Genomic DNA, 18,003 nt, shown 5'->3' on the forward strand with positions numbered 1-18,003 from the left:
GTGTTGCCTCCAAGTGTTCTACCTCAGTCCTTTACACCGAGGTTGAAATCGCCGTATGGCGAGTTAGCCCCAGCCACCGGAGAACGGGGGTGAACGGTGGTGGGCGGTGGAGGAGAAACTGACAGAGATAGAGCTGTTTATTCTGCGGTTTACCCGATATTTGGAGAAGATTTCTGTTGAATCCGCGTTGCTGGAGTCGCCCGGAGGTGCTGTGGGAGGGTCGCATTTAAGAGGAGACGCAGCGCAGCGGAGGCGCGGTCGGAGGACGGTCGGCCCAGACGTTTGAAGCTGACGCGTGAGGAGGACTGGTGCCTCGGAGCTGGGGAGCGGGCCTGTTTAACCGGTGGGAGAGAGGCGGTGGAGTGGAGTGTCGGAATTTGCCCAAGTCGGAATAATTTTCGAGTTTTGCGGCTGGACAAGAGCGTAAGGGGTTAAAAAGAAAGAATTGACTCTCGTGAATGTGACGCGGCGTGGTGACGACGCGCTGCGTGCTGACGTATACGGACGTACACTGACGGGAGAGGAGGGAGAAGAGGCGAGAAGTCTGAGCGGCTAAACGGCGTTGTGCGGAACGGAATCAGGTGAAACAGATAAGATAAAGACAGAGGACAGAAAATACAAGCAAGGAAGAGAAAAGCAAGATTGGAAAATTGAAAGACAGTTTGATACTTGACGGTTCGGGGGATTTTATTAGGAACTTTGGGAAGAGAAGAAGAGGGGGAAAAGGTTGTGTGTATTGTGTTTTTGGTTTGGTTAAGTCATGAGTTATGTTGGCTAAGGAAAAAATGTTGCAGTAGTAGAATAACATTCAAGGTTGGCTCAAAGCAAGATAGATACATATGTCTATTTACTGTCAGAAATAGAAAAAAAAAATTAACAAAAATATTAAGAGAATTAATTATAATATTAATAAGCTTAACCCTAAGTGTGTTATAATAGTGAAGACAATGTCCCAAATAGGGAAAACAAAATTTTCACCAGGTCAACCCAAGGCTGTTGGGGCAGCATTATCACAAGATACATTGAAAGACATGCAAGCAAACTATTTAGAGGCACTTAACCAAATGAAGGAAGACTTAACAAAACAGATAGAAGGGCTTGCAGTTAAAATGGGAGATCTTGATAACAAATTTGTCGAAACAAAGAAGGATATAAACGAGGTGGTTAAAGTGACAAAATCAATAGAAGGCAAATTTAGAATGTTGGAAGGTAAAATGGAAGAACTAGAAACCAGTCAGGATAAACTTGAGACGAAATCTATACAAATGGAAGTAAGTCAAGCCGATTATGTTTTGAGGTTTTTAAATATACCTGAGGAAAAGGGTGAGAATTTGGTTAATGTCATGAGTGAGGCGCTTGCGGAACTGTTGTCAGTAGAACAGACGGAGGTTGAAAAAGAATTGGACTGGGTACACAGAGTAAATACTACGTATGCTAGAAGGAACGGACTTAGTAGGGAGGTCCAATTAAGATTTGTCCGCAAGTTGCTAAAAGAAAAAGTGTGGAAGGAAGTGAGAGATCAGCAGTTAACGATAAAAGGGGTCAAAATAAAGGTGATGAAAGATGTACCATGGACGGTTAGGATGAGAAGGAAAGAATATATGCATTTGGCTCTGGCACTCCAGAAAAAAGGAATTCCCTATAGGTGGTTAGTCCCAGAGGGTCTTTCGTTTATGTATGTAAATAATAGATTCAAAATAGACTCCACGATGAAGTTGGAGGAGTTTAACAGAACTTACAGTAGTAATTGGCATAAAGGCAATGATAAGGGCGGCAAATCAAGCGAACGAGAGAGTCAGTTAATACCAATTGACCTACAAAAAGAATATCAGTTGCTAGATGTAGAGGATCGAGAAGAAGGAGAAGTTCTCCAAACAGAAGACATAAAAAGGGAAACAAGACTACAGAAAAAAAAAAGAATTCAATAGACTGCTTAAGAAAAATTCCATAATGAAAAATTCTATAATGAACAACCTAAAGATTATTTCGGTTAATGTTAATGGTTTAAACTCCCCCAGAAAAAGGAAACGAATTTTTTTACAGTTAAGTAAACTTGAAGCTGATATCCTTTGTATTCAAGAAACACATATGCGGAAAAAGGATGAGAAGTTATTGATTAACAAAAAGTTAGGTAAGGCATACATTACATCGGAGGAAGACAAGAGAAAGAGAGGGTTGGTAACTTATGTAAAAGAGGGTATACAAGCGAATTTAATCTTTGAGGGAAAAGAAGCGAGAATACAAGGAATTGAAATAATAAAAGATGCAAAAAAGTTTTTGTTGATCAATGTTTATGCTCCGAATCAGAATCAAAAAGTTTTTTATAAAGAATTATACGTTAAGGTTAGCGAGGTGCAGTATGACAATCTTTGTATTATAGGAGACTTTAATGCCGTGGAAAATCCAGAATTGGACAGAAATTCGACAAATCAGAAAAAGAAATCTAGGAGTAAAAACAGGAGTAACATCCTCCCGGAAATGTTTTTGAGACTAGTGGAAGAATATGCTTTAGTCGATGTTTGGCGTACTCTTAATCCTAAGACGCGAGATTATACTTATTATTCTAGTAGACACACATCTTGGTCGAGGATTGATTCAATATGGATAACGTTAGGGTTAATGAAAGAGGTACGTGATACGGAAATTTTGCCCTCCACAATTGCCGATCACTCCCCTATTATGTTAACATTAAACAATATTATGAAGAAGTCAGGATGGAGAATGAATGTAAATTTAATGAAGGATAAAAAGTTCATTAGATATATAGAGGAGGAAATGAACTCCTATTTTCGGATAAATGTGCAGAAAGAAATATCAAAGATAACAGTATGGGAAGCTAGTAAAGCTTATTTCAGGGGTCTGGTCATTAGTTATAGTGCTAAAAAGAGGCGGGAGGAGAGTTATAATCTTGCAAAATGGACCGAGTCAATAAAAAGCAAAGAAAGGTTGTTTAAAGTTAATCCTACACTTAAGGAACTCAGGGTTGAGATTAGAAATTTACAACATAAAGTACAATTAGCTTATTTGGAACAGATGGAAAAAAAGATTGCCTATGCCAAAGCATATTTCTTTGAAAATGCTAATAAACCAGGTAAGTGGCTAGCATATAGGATAAGAAAAGAGAGAGAAAAGAAAATAATCAAAACATTAAAGGATAAAAATGGTCGAAATACCTCTATTTTGGAAGAAATGAAAGTAATAGTTCAAGATTTTTATAAGAGACTATACACCAAAGAGGAGAGAAACGAGGATGAACAGAGAGAATACCTTCTGAAAAAGATTGGGACAAAAATAACGGACGACCAGAGAAATGTATTGTCGGGCCCGATTACAATGGCTGAAATAGCTGAAGCGTGGAACAAAATTAAAGGTAACAAGGCAGCCGGTCCGGATGGCATACCCCCGGAATATTACATAACCTTTAAAGAACATCTGTTGGATCCATTTAAAGGGTTAATGGATGAGGTTTGGGATAGGGCCATAATTCCAGAGTCTTGGCGCCACAGCAATGTAGTCCTTATTCCAAAACCTGGGAAAGAAGTAGATGATATTACGAATTATCGCCCTATTTCACTACTAAACATTGATTATAAAATATTCGCGATGATTCTCTCAAATAGACTCAAGACGGTATTAAGGGAAATCATACACTCTGACCAAACCGGGTTTTTACCAAGGAGACATCTACGTACAAATACCAGGATGTTATTCAACTTTTTAGAATACGCGGAGCAAAACAGCCAAAAACAACTGGCATTTTTATTTCTTGACGCGGAGAAAGCATTTGATAATGCAGATTGGACTTTTATGTTGGCACTTCTAGAGAAATTTAATTTTGGTGAAAAATTTGTAAGTAATATCAAGGCGATCTATGACAAACAATTTGCCAGGTTAATAATCAATGGTGACTTGACGGAGGAAATATCTCTAAGTAAAGGTACAAGGCAAGGTTGCCCTCTGTCACCGCTGTTGTTTATTTTTACTTTAGAAGTTTTAATGGACACAATCAGGAAAGACAACAAGGTGGAAGGTATAAAGGTTAGAGGGGAAAAATATAAAATCTTAAGTTATGCGGATGATATGGTTTTTGTTCTTAAAAACCCCCTGGAATCGATGGATTTAGTTTTAAACCATCTACGAGAGTATGGAAGAGTTGCCGGCTTAAAGATAAATATAAACAAATCGAAATTTATAACAAAAAACATGACCTCTTATGCGATCTCAGAACTTGAAAGGAGAACTGGTTTCCAAAGAGTTAAAAAAATAAGATATTTAGGATTAGTCATATCAGAAAGATGCAGTACAATTTATGAAGACAATTATGAACCTTTATTGAAAGAAATTGACATACTATTTAAGAAATGGGTTAATCTTAAAGTATCTTTTATGGGGCGAGTGTCGCTTATTAAAATGGTGATACTCCCAAAAGTTTTGTTTTTGTTTCAAACGGCAAATTTTGCCGTGAGGGATGTTTTTTTTGTTAGGCTAAAGGCAATGATTAAAAATTTTATATGGCAGGGGAAAAAACCAAGAATAAGTTGGAACAACCTAACGGATAAAAAAGAAAACGGAGGTCTGGGCCTCCCTGATTTTGAGATATACCACATGGCTTGTTCAGCAGTTTGGTTGACTGACTGGGTTACCTTAGAAGATAAAAGAGTACTTACAATTGAAGGCGCCGATTTGCAGGCCGGATGGCATGCGAACATGTGGTACATCCAAAAACCTCAAAAGTATTTTCAAAGTCACCTAATACGAAAATCATTATTGAAAGTGTGGATAAAAATCAGAAGAAAAATATATGACAAAACCCCAAGATGGATATCGCCAATGGAGGCAACAATGCGGCCGCAATTGTGGTCACCGGAGAGGATTGTAAGATATATTGATCTTTTAGACGAGAATGATAAAATAAGAAAAAAGGAGGAATTAGAATTAAGTGGTTTATATATAGATTGGTGGACTATGACGCAAATCCTAGCTAAATATGGTCTGGATAAGAATAAGGGATTCACAAAATCAAATTTCGATTTTGATATAATATTAACAGCGAAAACCGGAAAACTGATAAAGAAAGTATATAACTATCTTTTACATATGAAACTCGAAGAGGAGACTGTTAAACATGTAATGATTATGTGGGCGACGAACCTGAAGCATAACATTACAATAGAACAATGGGAGATCCTATGGAGGAATAATTTTAAGATAATCAAACCAGTAAACCTCCGAGAAAATTTTATAAAGCTTTTCTATAGGTGGCACATAACACCGGTCATATTAAATAAAATTAATAAAGTTATACCTCCTCTATGTTGGAAATGCGAAAGGGAAATTGGAACTTATTATCATTTATGGTGGTCCTGTAATGTGTCAAAAAAATTCTGGAAGGAAATTTATAAGATTTTGGTGGAAATACTCAAGGTTAATTTTGTTTTGAAGCCAGAATTTATGTTGTTATCGTTAGTGAGAGATACGATTCCGCGGGAAGATGAATTCATTGCAATATATATCATAACGGTGGCAAGAACCTTATTTGCTCAGTATTGGAAAGTCAAAACTCTCCCAAGGAGAGAGGAGATAATTCAAAAAACTATGACTATGGTAGAAATGGACATTTTAGCTAATATGATCAAGGGTAATTCGAAAGAGAAAGCAAAAGAAAGATGGGAAAAACTATATTTATGGTTAGAAAATAATTAATATTGTGATATAACAAATACAAATTTCAATTTCATGTTATCTGAAGGGTTTAGAATAATAATAGGCGATGGATGATGTATAGACCACAGTCCTCACCCCACTTAGGGTCAAAGAACTATTGGGGGAAAGAAATGTATAAGAAATAATTAAGTATGATTTTTTTTTTCTTTTCTTTTCTTTTCTTGTTACTGAAGTTTTCTTCAATGTTGTCTATAAATGGTGTATATGAAAAGATTCTAATAAACGTTTAAACTTGGGAAAAAAAAAAAAAAAAAGGATCTGAACATGGGACATCTTTCAGATCTGGCCGGCTGGAAAATACTTCTTCCATAACCTCTAAGCAATCATGCTCCAGTGCATAATCAGAAATTGGCAGCAAAGAGGCTGGGTTCAGAGCTGACACAGTCACTATTTTTACTCTTGGATTTTCACGCATAAGTGCCTGATATCTGAACATACAGGCATTGGTGAACCAGTAGTTCCCTTTGGACTTTCACATAGTGGGGAACTCTTGCTTCACATAGTGGGGAACTTTCACATAGTGGGGAACTTTCACATAGTGGGGAACTCTTGCTTCAAGTTGACTTCCAAAGGTAAACTTGTCTGCCTCCTTTACAAGTTCTGCAACAGCCGCTACTGAGCGCAAACAGGGGGCCACCCTTTTGCTACAGTGTCTAATTGCTTAGACAAGTATGCCACTGGTCTGGGCCAGGATCCCAGCAATTGAGTTAAAACGCCTGCAGCTATTCCTTCTTGCTCGTGCACATATAGAGTAAAAAGCTTGTCAGTATCAGGTTGTTCCAGAGCTGGGGTTTGCATGAGCTGGTGTTTTAAATCTTCAAAGGCATTTTGACATTGCTCTGTCCATTCAAAAGGTGCTTTTTCTCCCCCGTTAGTGGCTTTGTACAAGGGCTTAGCTGTTATGGCAAAATTGGGGATCCAAATTCTCCAGAACTGTGCTGCTCCTAAGAATTCTCTCCGCTTGCGTCTGGTAGTAGGCGCAGGAATAGCACACATGGTCTCTTTTCGCTCCCTGCCTAGCTGCTGTTTGCCCTGGGATATATGGAAACCTAAAAATTTCATTGTCTCTTGGCATAGCTGAGCCTTCTTCTGAGACACTTTATATCCAGCCTCAGTCAGAAGTGTTAACAGTGCAGCAGTGGCACCTTGGAATGTCTAAGTCTTTGGCCCCCAGCAGAATATCATCAACGTACTGAAGGCACACAACTTCTCCTGGCACAGTGGGGAACCGGCTCAAGTCTTTACTGAGAGCATTACCAAAAAGGGTGGGCGAATTTTTGAACCCCTGAGGTAAACAGGTCCGTGTGTATTGTAGCTTTCTACCAGTCTTTTCTTCTCCTCACTGGAAGGCAAACAGTGGCTGACTTTCAAGTGCCAGTCTTAAACAAAAGAGCGCATCCTTGAGATCTACCACTGAGAAGTAAGTGGCTGAGGCAGGTATTAGTCCCAGTAAGACATATGGGTTTGGAACGACAGGATGCAAGGTTTGTGTGCAAGAATTTAGAGACCGAAGATCCTGTACTGGTCTGTAGTCATGGGTGCCCGGCTTCTGGACTGGCAAAAGGGGACTGTTCCATGGAGACTGACATTCTACAAGAATTCCATATTCAAGGAGTCTGTCAAGGTGTTTCTGGATGCCAATTACTGCCTTCCTAAGGATCGGGTGCTGGCGTTTTCAGACTGTCAGCTTGTGTTCTATTGAAGTTATCTCTGTTTTCTGAACTGTTTATTTACTGCCTACTAACCTGAATGCTCAATAAATCTTTGCACTACTAACCCAAGTGCCCGCATAGTACAGAGGGGAGGGAGAAGAAGATATTGGAAGAAGAAGATGATACTAGATTTATATCCCGCACTCCACTCCGAAGAGTCTCAGAGCGGCTCACAATCTCCTTTACCTTCCTCCCCCACAACAGACACCCTGTGGGGTGGGTGGGGCTGGAGAGGCCTCTCACAGCAGCTGCCCTTTCAAGGACAACCTCTGCCAGGGCTATGGCTGACCCAAGGCCATGCTAGCAGGTGCAAGTGGAGGAGTGGGGAATCAAACCCAGTTCTCCCAGATAAGAGTCCGCACACTTAACCACTACACCAAACTGGCTCTCCACACCAAACTGGCTCTCCGTACGATTGAAATGCCAAAGGTCAGCCAGGTCTTTGAAGTGCAAAGCGCTCGGCCAGCTTCCCAGGCGCCTCCTGGAGCCGAGCAAGGACACTACCAGGAGGGGGGTGTAGCCATCTAATGTAAAAGATAAGCAGGCGTGTGAAAGTGTTACTTGCGGAGACAGACTGTAGTTTTATTATGAGAAGTAGTTTAAAGGCTCAATCCTTCGATGTATGCCCATAAATGCCAATGGTTCCTGCTATGCGTTATCAGTTCCAATGCTTCTATGCTGAGAGTAACATTGTAGCTATCAATAAATGAAACTTAGTTTTTAACAAAGACAAGTCTGATCATTTTGAAACTTCAATGAACCCTTTGCTGACACGGACTGGAACAGCCCCTGGGATTAATTCTACTTTGATAGGCGCATGATTTACTGCTAGCCCAGGCGGATTCTCTTCTGCCCATACGTCTGGAAATTGTTGAACCCAGACTTCTGACATGGCCATTGCAGAAGCTGATTGGTGAAGCCTCCACTCCTCCTCTCTGGGGCATTCTAGAACATATACACCTTGATAATGTAATTTGCCTTCTGTAGTTATATAAGGCAGCTCAAAGTTCATTTGACTTCCTGATTCAAAAGTCAATTGGGCTCTTAACTTGGAAAGCAAATATCTTCCCATTAGTGGCACTGGGCAATCAGGCAAATAGACAAAATTGTGACAGACCACATGGCCTCCTACTGTACAAGTTCTTTTGGTTAGAAGTGGTCTGAATTGTCTATGCCCTGTAGCTCCAATTATATTAATATACTTGCAAATTGAAGGGGCAATCTTATCAGGCACAACAGATCGCGCAGCCCCAGTATCCACAAGAAATGCGATCTCCTGACCCTCCACATCAATTGTGACCATAGGCTCCGCAGGGTCAGGAGTGTCGGTGCCCGGTCTGTCCTAGTCATCCCATCCTTCCAGCCCAACCAAGCCCTGGACTGCCTCTTCTTCGTCTCTCCTATATCTGCCATTCTGGACTTGGCCTTTTCCTCTTCCCCTCACACTGGCTCCTCTATTCCCCTGGCCTCTGAACTCCAGTCCTGTCATCTGTCTAGGAGCGTTTTGAATTTCTTGTGTGCGGAGAGAGGGTCGATTAGGACATGAATTTCTCCAATGCCCAAAATCTAAACAAAAGGCACACTGATTTGGATCCAAATTGGTCATCACCATTCTTTGATTTCTGCCATTCATTCCTTGCCCTCGAGGAGCCCCTCTTTCTCTTTTAGGTGGCTGCCCAGTCAAAGCTGCTGCCAGTAAATCAGCTTTTTTCCTAATTTTCCTTTCTTCCTCCCGCCTCTGGTCTACATCCCGATTAGCATAAACCTTCTGGGCAATCTCTAACAGCTGGGACAGATTCATTCCTGCAAAACCATCTTGCTTCTAAAGTTTTTTGCGAATGTCAGCATAGGATTGGGCAACAAAAGCTGTATTTACCATGCACAGGTTCTGTGCAGCCTCAGGTTCGAATGGCGTAAACATTCTAAAAGCTTGTATTAATCTTTCAGCAAATGCTCCAGGGCTTTCATCTATTCTCTGGAGTACTTCACTGACTTTAGACAAGTTAATAGGTTTTTTTCCTGCTTGTTTCATACCTTCTATGGGTTCTTAGATGCTGTTGAAGAGTGCCGCTCCGAGTGAATCTCTTTCCACACACTGAGCATTAATAAGGTTTCTCCCCTGTGTGGGTTCTCTGGTGGATTCACAGAGTGCCACTTTCACAGAATCTCTTTCCACACTCTGAACATTCAAAAGGTTTCTCCCATGCGTGGATTCATTGATGTTCTTGAAGACTGCTATTCTGATTGAATCTCTTAACACACTCTGAGCATTCAAAGGTTTCTCCTCTGTGTGGGTTCTTTGATGGCATTCAAGACTGCAACTCTGACTGAATCTCTTTCCACACACTGTGCATTCAAATGGTTTCTCTCTCGTGTGGATTGTTTGGTGCCGTTGAAGACTGAGTCTCTGACTGAATCTCTTTCCACACTCGGTGCATTCAAAAGGTTTCTCTCCTGTGTGGGTTACTTGATGCCGTTGGAGATCGCCACTCCGAATGAATCTCTTCCCACACTCTGAACATTCAAAAGGTTTCTCCCCTGTGTGGGTTCTTTGATGCTCTTGAAGACGACTACTACGACTGAATCTCTTTCCACACTCTCTGCATTCAAAAGGTTTCTCCCCTGTGTGGGTTCTTTGATGCTCTTGAAGACGACTACTACGACTGAATCTCTTTCCACACTCTCTGCATTCAAAAGGTTTCTCTCCCGTGTGGGTTACTTGATGCTCTTGAAGACTTCGACTCTGACTGAATCTCTTTCCACACTCCATGCATTCAAAAGCTTTCTCCCCTGTGTGGGTTCTTTGATGCACTTGAAGATGACTACTCCGACTGAATCTGTTTCCACACTCTGTGCATTCAAAAGGTTTCTCCCCTGTGTGGGTTCTTTGATGCTCTTGAAGACTTCTACTCAGACTGAATCTCTTTCCACACTCTCTGCATTCAAAAGGTTTCTCCCCTGTGTGGGTTCTTTGATGGACTTGAAGACTGCTACTCTGACTGAATCTCTTTCCACATTCTGTGCATTCAAATGGTTTCTCCCCTGTGTGGGTTCTTTGATGCTCTTGAAGATTCCAACTCGTACTGAATCTCTTCCCACACTCTGAGCATTCAAAAAGTTTCTCCCCTGTGTGGGTTCTTTGATGCTCTTGAAGACGACTACTATGACTGAATCTCTTTCCACACTCTCTGCATTCAAAAGGTTTCTCTCCCGTGTGGGTTACATGATGCCGTTGGAGACCGCCACTCCGAATGAATCTCTTCCCACACTCTGAACATTCAAAACGTTTCTCCCCTGTGTGAGTTCTTTGATGGTATTCAAGACTGGTACTCCCATTGAATCTCTTTCCACACTCTGTGCATTCAAGAGGTTTCTCCCCTGTGTGGGTTCTTTGATGCTCTTGAAGATGACTACTCCGACTGAATCTCTTTCCACACTCTGTGCATTCAAAAGCTTTCTTCCCTGTGTGGATTACTTGATGCTCTTGAAGACTGCTACTCCAACTGAATCTCTTCCCACACTTTGAGCATTCAAAAGGTTTCTCCCCTGTATGGGTTACTTGATGCCGTTGGAGATCGCGACTCCAACTGAATTTCTTCCCACACTCTGAGCATTGAAAAGGTTTCTCCCCTATGTGGATTGTTTGGTGCCGTTGAAGATTCCCACTCGTACTGAATCTCTTCCCACACTCTGAGCATTCAAAAGGTTTCTCCCCTGTGTGGGTTCTTTGATGGCCTTGAAGACCGCTACTCTGACTGAATGTCTTTCCACACTCGGTGCATTCAAAAGGTTTCGTTTCCATGTGGGTTACTTGATGCCGTTGGAGATTGCCACTCCAACTGAATCTCTTCCCACACTCTGCACATTCAAAAGGTTTCTCCTCTGTGTGCATTGCTTGGTGCTGTTGAAGATACCTACTCGTACTGAATCTCTTCGCACACTCTGAGCATTCAAAAGGTTTCTCCCCTGTGTGGGTACTTTGATGCCGTTGAAGATAGACACTCCGACTGAATCTCTTTCCACACTCTGAGCATTCAAAAGGTTTCTCTCCCGTGTGGGTTACTTGATGGCGTTGGAGACAGCCACTCCTACTGAATGTCTTTCCACACTCTGTGCATTCAAAAGGTTTCTCTCCCATGTGGGTTACTTGATGCTGTTGAAGATGACTACTCCGACTGAATCTCTTTCCACACTCTGTGCATTCAAAAGGTTTCGTTCCCGTGTGGGTTACTTGATGCCGTTGGAGATTGCCACTCTGACTGAATCTCTTTCCACACTCTGAGCATTCAAATGGTTTCTCCCCTGTGTGAGTTCTTTGATGCTCTTGAAGATAGCCACTCCTCCTGAATCTCTTTCCACACTCTTTGCAGGAAAATGGTTTCTCCCCCATATGAGTTCTCTGATGTTCTTGAAGATTTCCAAACCTCTTCAATCTCTTTCCAGGCTCTGTGCATTTGAATGGTTTTTCCTCTGTGTGTGTTCCTTGCTCCACAAGGAACTGTGATCTACTTCTGAAGTACTTTTCACACTGAACGGATTGACTTGCCTTCATTATTCTGTGCTTAGTTATGTTATGCTTTCTTTCATCTTGATTGTCAGCCATATGGCCACTGTACTTTTTCTTAGGTAGGCCTTGATAACTGACGTTTCCTTTCAAGTATTCATTTTTAACTCTGACTGGCATTTGCTCATGACGTTCTTCATCCTCATTTCTCTGATCATCCTCTGCTGAAATAAATAGAGAGGCCCTTTTAGTACCTGGGAGGTTTGTAAAGTCCAAAGGCATCTATGTGACTGCATAAGGATTCGCAGCCCCTTGGCCTCATCCAGCTTGCCTGATCTTAACCAACTTTTCCCAGAATATCTAGTACTGAAAGATATGTCAGCCCCTCAAGAGCCACAGCAGAGCTCTTGCCAAGATTGAGTTTCCGCACCTCCAGATTTCAGGCCCCAGAAGGCCGCCCTCCCTCTCTCCCTCCTTACTCAAGAGGGCTTTATGATTGTTGCTCAGAAGTAAATCAGAAATCCCCTGTGGCTATCCCTTGCCTCTTCCCTTGACATAACCATAAAGGACACTCACTCTCAGCCAGCTCATTGAGGAAGGAAATATGCTCTTCGGATCCTCTTGTTGAACTCTCCAGCCTTTCTTTGTATGCAAACCCATGGTCTGTTTCCATCACTGTATTTCTTATACTTCTCATTTCTTTTGCAGAGAGAGAGAGAGAGAGAGAGAGAGAGATCATTCTTATATGGGAAAGGAAAAAAGTCAAGAGTAAAAATTCTTCTGGAAGGATGAAGTCGTGGTCAAGATCAAAGTGAAGAAGAAGAGGAGAAGGAGATTGGATTTATACCCTGCCATTCACTACCCAAAGGAGTCTCAGAGCAGCTTATAATCTCCTTTTCTTTCGCAGTGGAGGACGGTAAGCAGTGGGGTGCCGCAGGGCAAAGTACTGGGTCCCATGCTCTTTAACTTGTTCATAAATGATTTGGAGTTGGGAGTAAGCAGTGAAATGGCCAAGTTTGCAGCTGACACTAAATTGTTCAGGGTGGTGAGAATCAGAGAGGATTGTGAGGCACTCCAAAGGGATCTGTTGAGGCTGGGTGAGTGGGCGTCAATGTGGCAGATGAGGTTCAATGTGGCCAAGTGAAGAATATCAGCTACAAATACAAGTTTTTTTTGTTTTAAACAATTTTATTGATAACATACGGTAACAATATCTAATTGTATCATTACTATCTCTAACCCATATATTTTCCAATCCCCCCTCCCTCCGTTACTAGACTCCCGCCGAGGTTATATACTTAAGTTCAGTTATAAAGGTACCCTTAACCAATCAAAGTTCAATATCTTTCTTTTCTCATATTCATATTAAAAAATTGTCCAATGTCTTTTTACATTCCACTCTTTCTCTATATATCCTCTAAATTTCTTCCACTCCTTTTTAAACACATCCAAATCATAGTCTCTTAAAGTTCTTGTTAATTTGTCCATCTCACTCCACGATAAAACTTTCACGATCCAATCCCATTTCTCTGGTATTTTTTCTTGCTTCCACAACTGCGCATACAATGTCCTAGCAGCTGAGAGCAAATACCAAATTAGAGTTCTATCTTCTTTTGGAAATTTTTCCATTTGTAATCCCAGCAGAAAGGTCTCTGCAACTTTCTTAAAGTCGTATCCCAAAATTTTAGAAATTTCTTGTTGTATCATCTGCCAAAACTTTTTCGCTTTTTCACAAGCCCACCACATATGAAAAAAAGAACCTTCATGATTTTTACATTTCCAACATCTATTTCCAACAACAAGTATGACTGGTTTCAAATGCAACAAATAAAAAGCTTGATGGAAAACGATATTAAATTTGATGGAATTAGATGTGAGCAAACAGCATTGGAAAGGGTTCTGCTTGGAGATAATGAAAAATTAATATCGAAAGTATATAAACTACTACTGAAATGGTCCACAGAAGAAGAAGTAGTAAAATCTCAAATGATTAAATGGGCAATTAATGTGAATAGAGAAATACAAATGGATACATGGGAGTATCTTTGGAAGAACTCGATGAAATTATCAACATGTCAGAGTATTAAAGAGAACTGTTTTAAGATGATGTACAGATGGTATATGACTCCGAAAAAACTGGCAAAGATGAGTAAAAAGATGTCAGATAGATGTTGGAAATGTAAAAATCATGAAGGTTCTTTTTTTCATATGTGGTGGGCTTGTGAAAAAGCGAAAAAGTTTTGGCAGATGATACAACAAGAAATTTCTAAAATTTTGGGATACGACTTTAAGAAAGTTGCAGAGACCTTTCTGCTGGGATTACAAATGGAAAAATTTCCAAAAGAAGATAGAACTCTAATTTGGTATTTGCTCTCAGCTGCTAGGACATTGTATGCGCAGTTGTAGAAGCAAGAAAAAATACCAGAAAAATGGGATTGGATCGTGAAAGTTTTATCGTGGAGTGAGATGGACAAATTAACAAGAACTTTAAGAGACTATGATTTGGATGTGTTTAAAAAGGAGTGGAAGAAATTTAGAGGATATATAGAGAAAGAGTGGAATGTAAAAAGACATTGGACAATTTTTTAATATGAATATGAGAAAAGAAAGATATTGAACTTTGATTGGTTAAGGGTACCTTTATAACTGAACTTAAGTATATAACCTCGGCGGGAGTCTAGTAACGGAGAGAGGGGGGATTGGAAAATATCATATGGGTTAGAGATAGTAATGATATAATTAGATATTGTTACCATATGTTATCAATAAAATTGTTTAAAACATAAAAGAACCCATGCTAAGTCTTCCTCAATAACTTGTGTTCATCAATGTGCCTACTAATTCTGTCCTTGATAATGGTTTCTACCAACTTTCCCGGTATTGAAGTCAGACTGACTGGCCTGTAATTTCCCAGATCTCCTCTGGAACCCTTTTTAAAGATGGGGGTGACATTTGCTACCTTCCAGTCCTCAGGAACGGAGGCAGATGTCAATGAAAGATTACATATTTTTGTCAGAAGATGCACAAGTTCAACTTTGAGTTCTTTCAGAACTCTTGAATGTATGCCATCCGGACCTGGTGATTTATTAGTTTTTAATTCGTCCATCAGTTGTAGGTCCTCCTCTCTTGTCACCTCAATCTGGCTCAGATCTTTCAACACCCCTTCCAAGAAGTGGTTCCAGAGCAGGCAAACACTTCTCGTCTTCCAGTGAAGACGGAGGCAAAAAATTCATTTAGCTTCTCAGCCATTTCCCTATTCTCCTTCAGTAATCTTTTGACCTCTTGGTCATCCAAGGGCCCCACTGGCTCCCTGGCTGGTTTCCTGCTTCTAATATATTTGAAGAAATTTTTATTGTTGGTCTTTATGTTTTTTGCAATATGCTCCTCATAATCCCTTTTTGCCTGCCTGATCAGTCTTGCATTTGATTTGCCATTGCCTGTGTTCTCTTTTATTAATCTCACTTGGACTAGCTTTCTACCACTTAAAGGAGTCCTTCTTACCTTTTACAGCTTCCATTACTTTGTTTGTTAACCATGCAGGCCTTCTCTTATACCTGTTTGTACCTTTCCTAACTTGTGGTATATATTTTATCTGTGCTTCTAGGATTGTAGTTTTAAATAGCCTCCAAGCTTCCCCGAGGGTTTTGACTGTATTTACCTTTCCTTTCAGTTTCCTCTTCACATGCCTCCGCTTTTCAGAGAATTTACCCCTTTTAAAGTTAAACGTGGTTGTGCTGGTCTTTTGGGGCAACTTTCTATTTATACAAATGGTATAAATAAAGAAATCAATAACTTTATGGTCACTGCTCCCAAGCGGAGCAATCACTTTTACATCTCTCACCAGGTCCTGGGCATTACTTAGGACCAAATCCAGGATCACCCCACCCCTGGTAGGTTCTGTGACCATCTGCTCCACAGCACAGTCATTGAGAGCATTTAGAAACTCAGTCTCTTTCGACCAGAACACATATTGACCCACTCAATCTGCGGGTAGTTAAAATCACCTATGATGACACAGTTTTTCATCTAGCCACCATCTTTAAGCCTTCCATCACATTATAGTCGTCCTCTGTCTTTTGATTTGGTGGGTGATAACAAACTCCCATAATTAAATTGCCTTTTGGGCCCTCTATTTCAACACAAAGCATTTCTACAAGGGAGTCCAATTCTTTGACCTCAGTCTTACTGGACCGTATGCCCTCTCTGACATACAGAGCCACCCCACCTCCAACCTTTCCCTCCCTATTCTTCCGGTATAACTTATGTGACGGAACCGGCCCAATTCTGCCTTCAGACCCGGTCCCGTCAACTCCCTATTGAGTCGCCAACTCCTGGAGGGAGCTATTTCTCCTTCGGCCACTTGGGCTTGCTGCCACCACCTGCTCAGTCTAGGGGTTCGGATTGAGAGGAACAGGACTCCCAATCCCCCTCTCCAGCTCTGAGGCCAGGCCTCAAGGTCCTCTGCCACCCTGTACTTGGGTATCACAGAGACCACAGCACTTCTTCAGGGAACCCCTGGAGGATTGGCACCTTATCCAACTGCATGCCTTCCCCCTTCCCCGAGGCCCCCTTCATAAAGCAACGTGGTCTAAAGCGGTTGGGGATCTATGTGGTACAGAGTTTGACTGCCAGCATTCAAAACAGAAAAAAAAAATGTTTAATAAGAAGAGAAAGAAAATAAAAAAACAAAAACAAAAACAGTTACATGTAAAAGTTTAACACACACAGCACACAGCATGACAAATAAAAGGTGGGTTTAAACGCATCCTACTGTGCCTGGTCTAAACGTGCCCTGCCTTGTGGATAACTTACTCGGTCTGGCTGCCTGGGGTCCTTTTCCTCTTGAGTAGGCCTCTCTCACAGGCAGGAGCCCCCACGCTCGCAACCTCCTCCTTTGAGCGCCAGCTGAGGACTGGCCTTTTCTCACCTAACTAAAATAAATAAAACAAAAGAACTTCCTGCCCCTCTACGAGGCTTTCCCCCTAGCGTTGCTGGTTTAACTCCAAAAGGGAGGAGGGAAGGAGGGGAAGGCTAAAGAACTTCCTGCCCCTCTAGGAGGCTTTCCCCCTAGAGGCGCTGGTTTAGCTCTGGAAGGGAGGGGGGGATGAAGGGAGGCTAGGCCAAAGCCTGCCCTAGTAGTTTAATGTTCCCTTCCAAGGAAGCACCAACATTAACTAAGATGGCGTTTCTCCACACGTCCCCCTCCTTAAATTCTGAGCCGGAGGGGTTGCCTCCGACAGAGGTGACCCCGTAGCAGACTCCAAACAAACCAGGGAGAAACCCATTAATCAAAACAGAACATATACCAAGATTAGGAATTCTCCCAACAATACACAAAGTCCAACACCCTAGGTGTCCATGTCCTTTCTGGACAAAAAGTCGCATTGCTGCATTCGGAAGGAATGTCTAGTCTTTAAGATGTACTCCTCCATCTCCCAGGACCACCTCTGGAGTTTGGTGCTCTCCCTCAGTTGCTGCTGTTGCTGGGATGAGTGGTCTATCACAGGAGGAAATTCCTGGCCCCACATATGAGGTTGGAAACTGCCCAGTTCCCACACAGTTGCTTCTTCTTTATCCCTCATTGGTGTAATGTTCCCTCTGTCCTCCCAGAAAACCACCTCTGGTGCTCCAAACAATTGTTGTTCCAGCTTCTTTTTGTCTCCTTCCTTCCTACTTATATGCAACACCATGGACCTCGCAGAGAATGGCTGTGGTATATTCACCTGCACCACTTTAACTGTCTTTCCAGTTTTCTCCATAGCCACCACATAAGTAGCATCGCCCAGGTCATCCACAATCACATGGGGTCCCTCCGATTCCGCTGTCCGTTCAGCAGTATGAAGTGGCAGGAAAACCATCGCCCTATCCCCTGTCTCAGCTTCTGAGAACTCCACTTTCTGGTCCCTTGCCACCTCACACAGTGGTTCCAGACTAGGGTCACTTTGAACCTCAGACAGGAACATTTCAGGCTCCCCCAGACTTTCCATCATCCGTTCCTTCAAGCCACCCTTAGTCCCACTGTTTCCAGAATCCTCAGCAAAGGTTTGGCTTGGGTTCTCAGTC

General features: G+C 41.7%; 1 protein-coding gene across 1 annotated transcript; it reads right to left on the reverse strand.

Annotated features, from left to right (window-relative positions):
- Nucleotides 1-226: 226 nt before the first annotated feature.
- LOC132570204 (oocyte zinc finger protein XlCOF6-like) lies at nucleotides 227-11,784 on the reverse strand (the record flags this gene model as incomplete). The annotated part of the gene is made up of 3 exons (XM_060236635.1): nucleotides 227-511; nucleotides 9,784-10,624; nucleotides 10,790-11,784. Coding segments are annotated over 3 exons (2,121 nt in total), but the record flags the coding sequence as incomplete, so codon positions are not given.
- Nucleotides 11,785-18,003: the final 6,219 nt, after the last annotated feature.

Source organism: Heteronotia binoei, chromosome 4 (assembly GCF_032191835.1).
Source record: "Heteronotia binoei isolate CCM8104 ecotype False Entrance Well chromosome 4, APGP_CSIRO_Hbin_v1, whole genome shotgun sequence".
NCBI classification, from domain to species: Eukaryota; Metazoa; Chordata; class Lepidosauria; order Squamata; family Gekkonidae; genus Heteronotia; species Heteronotia binoei.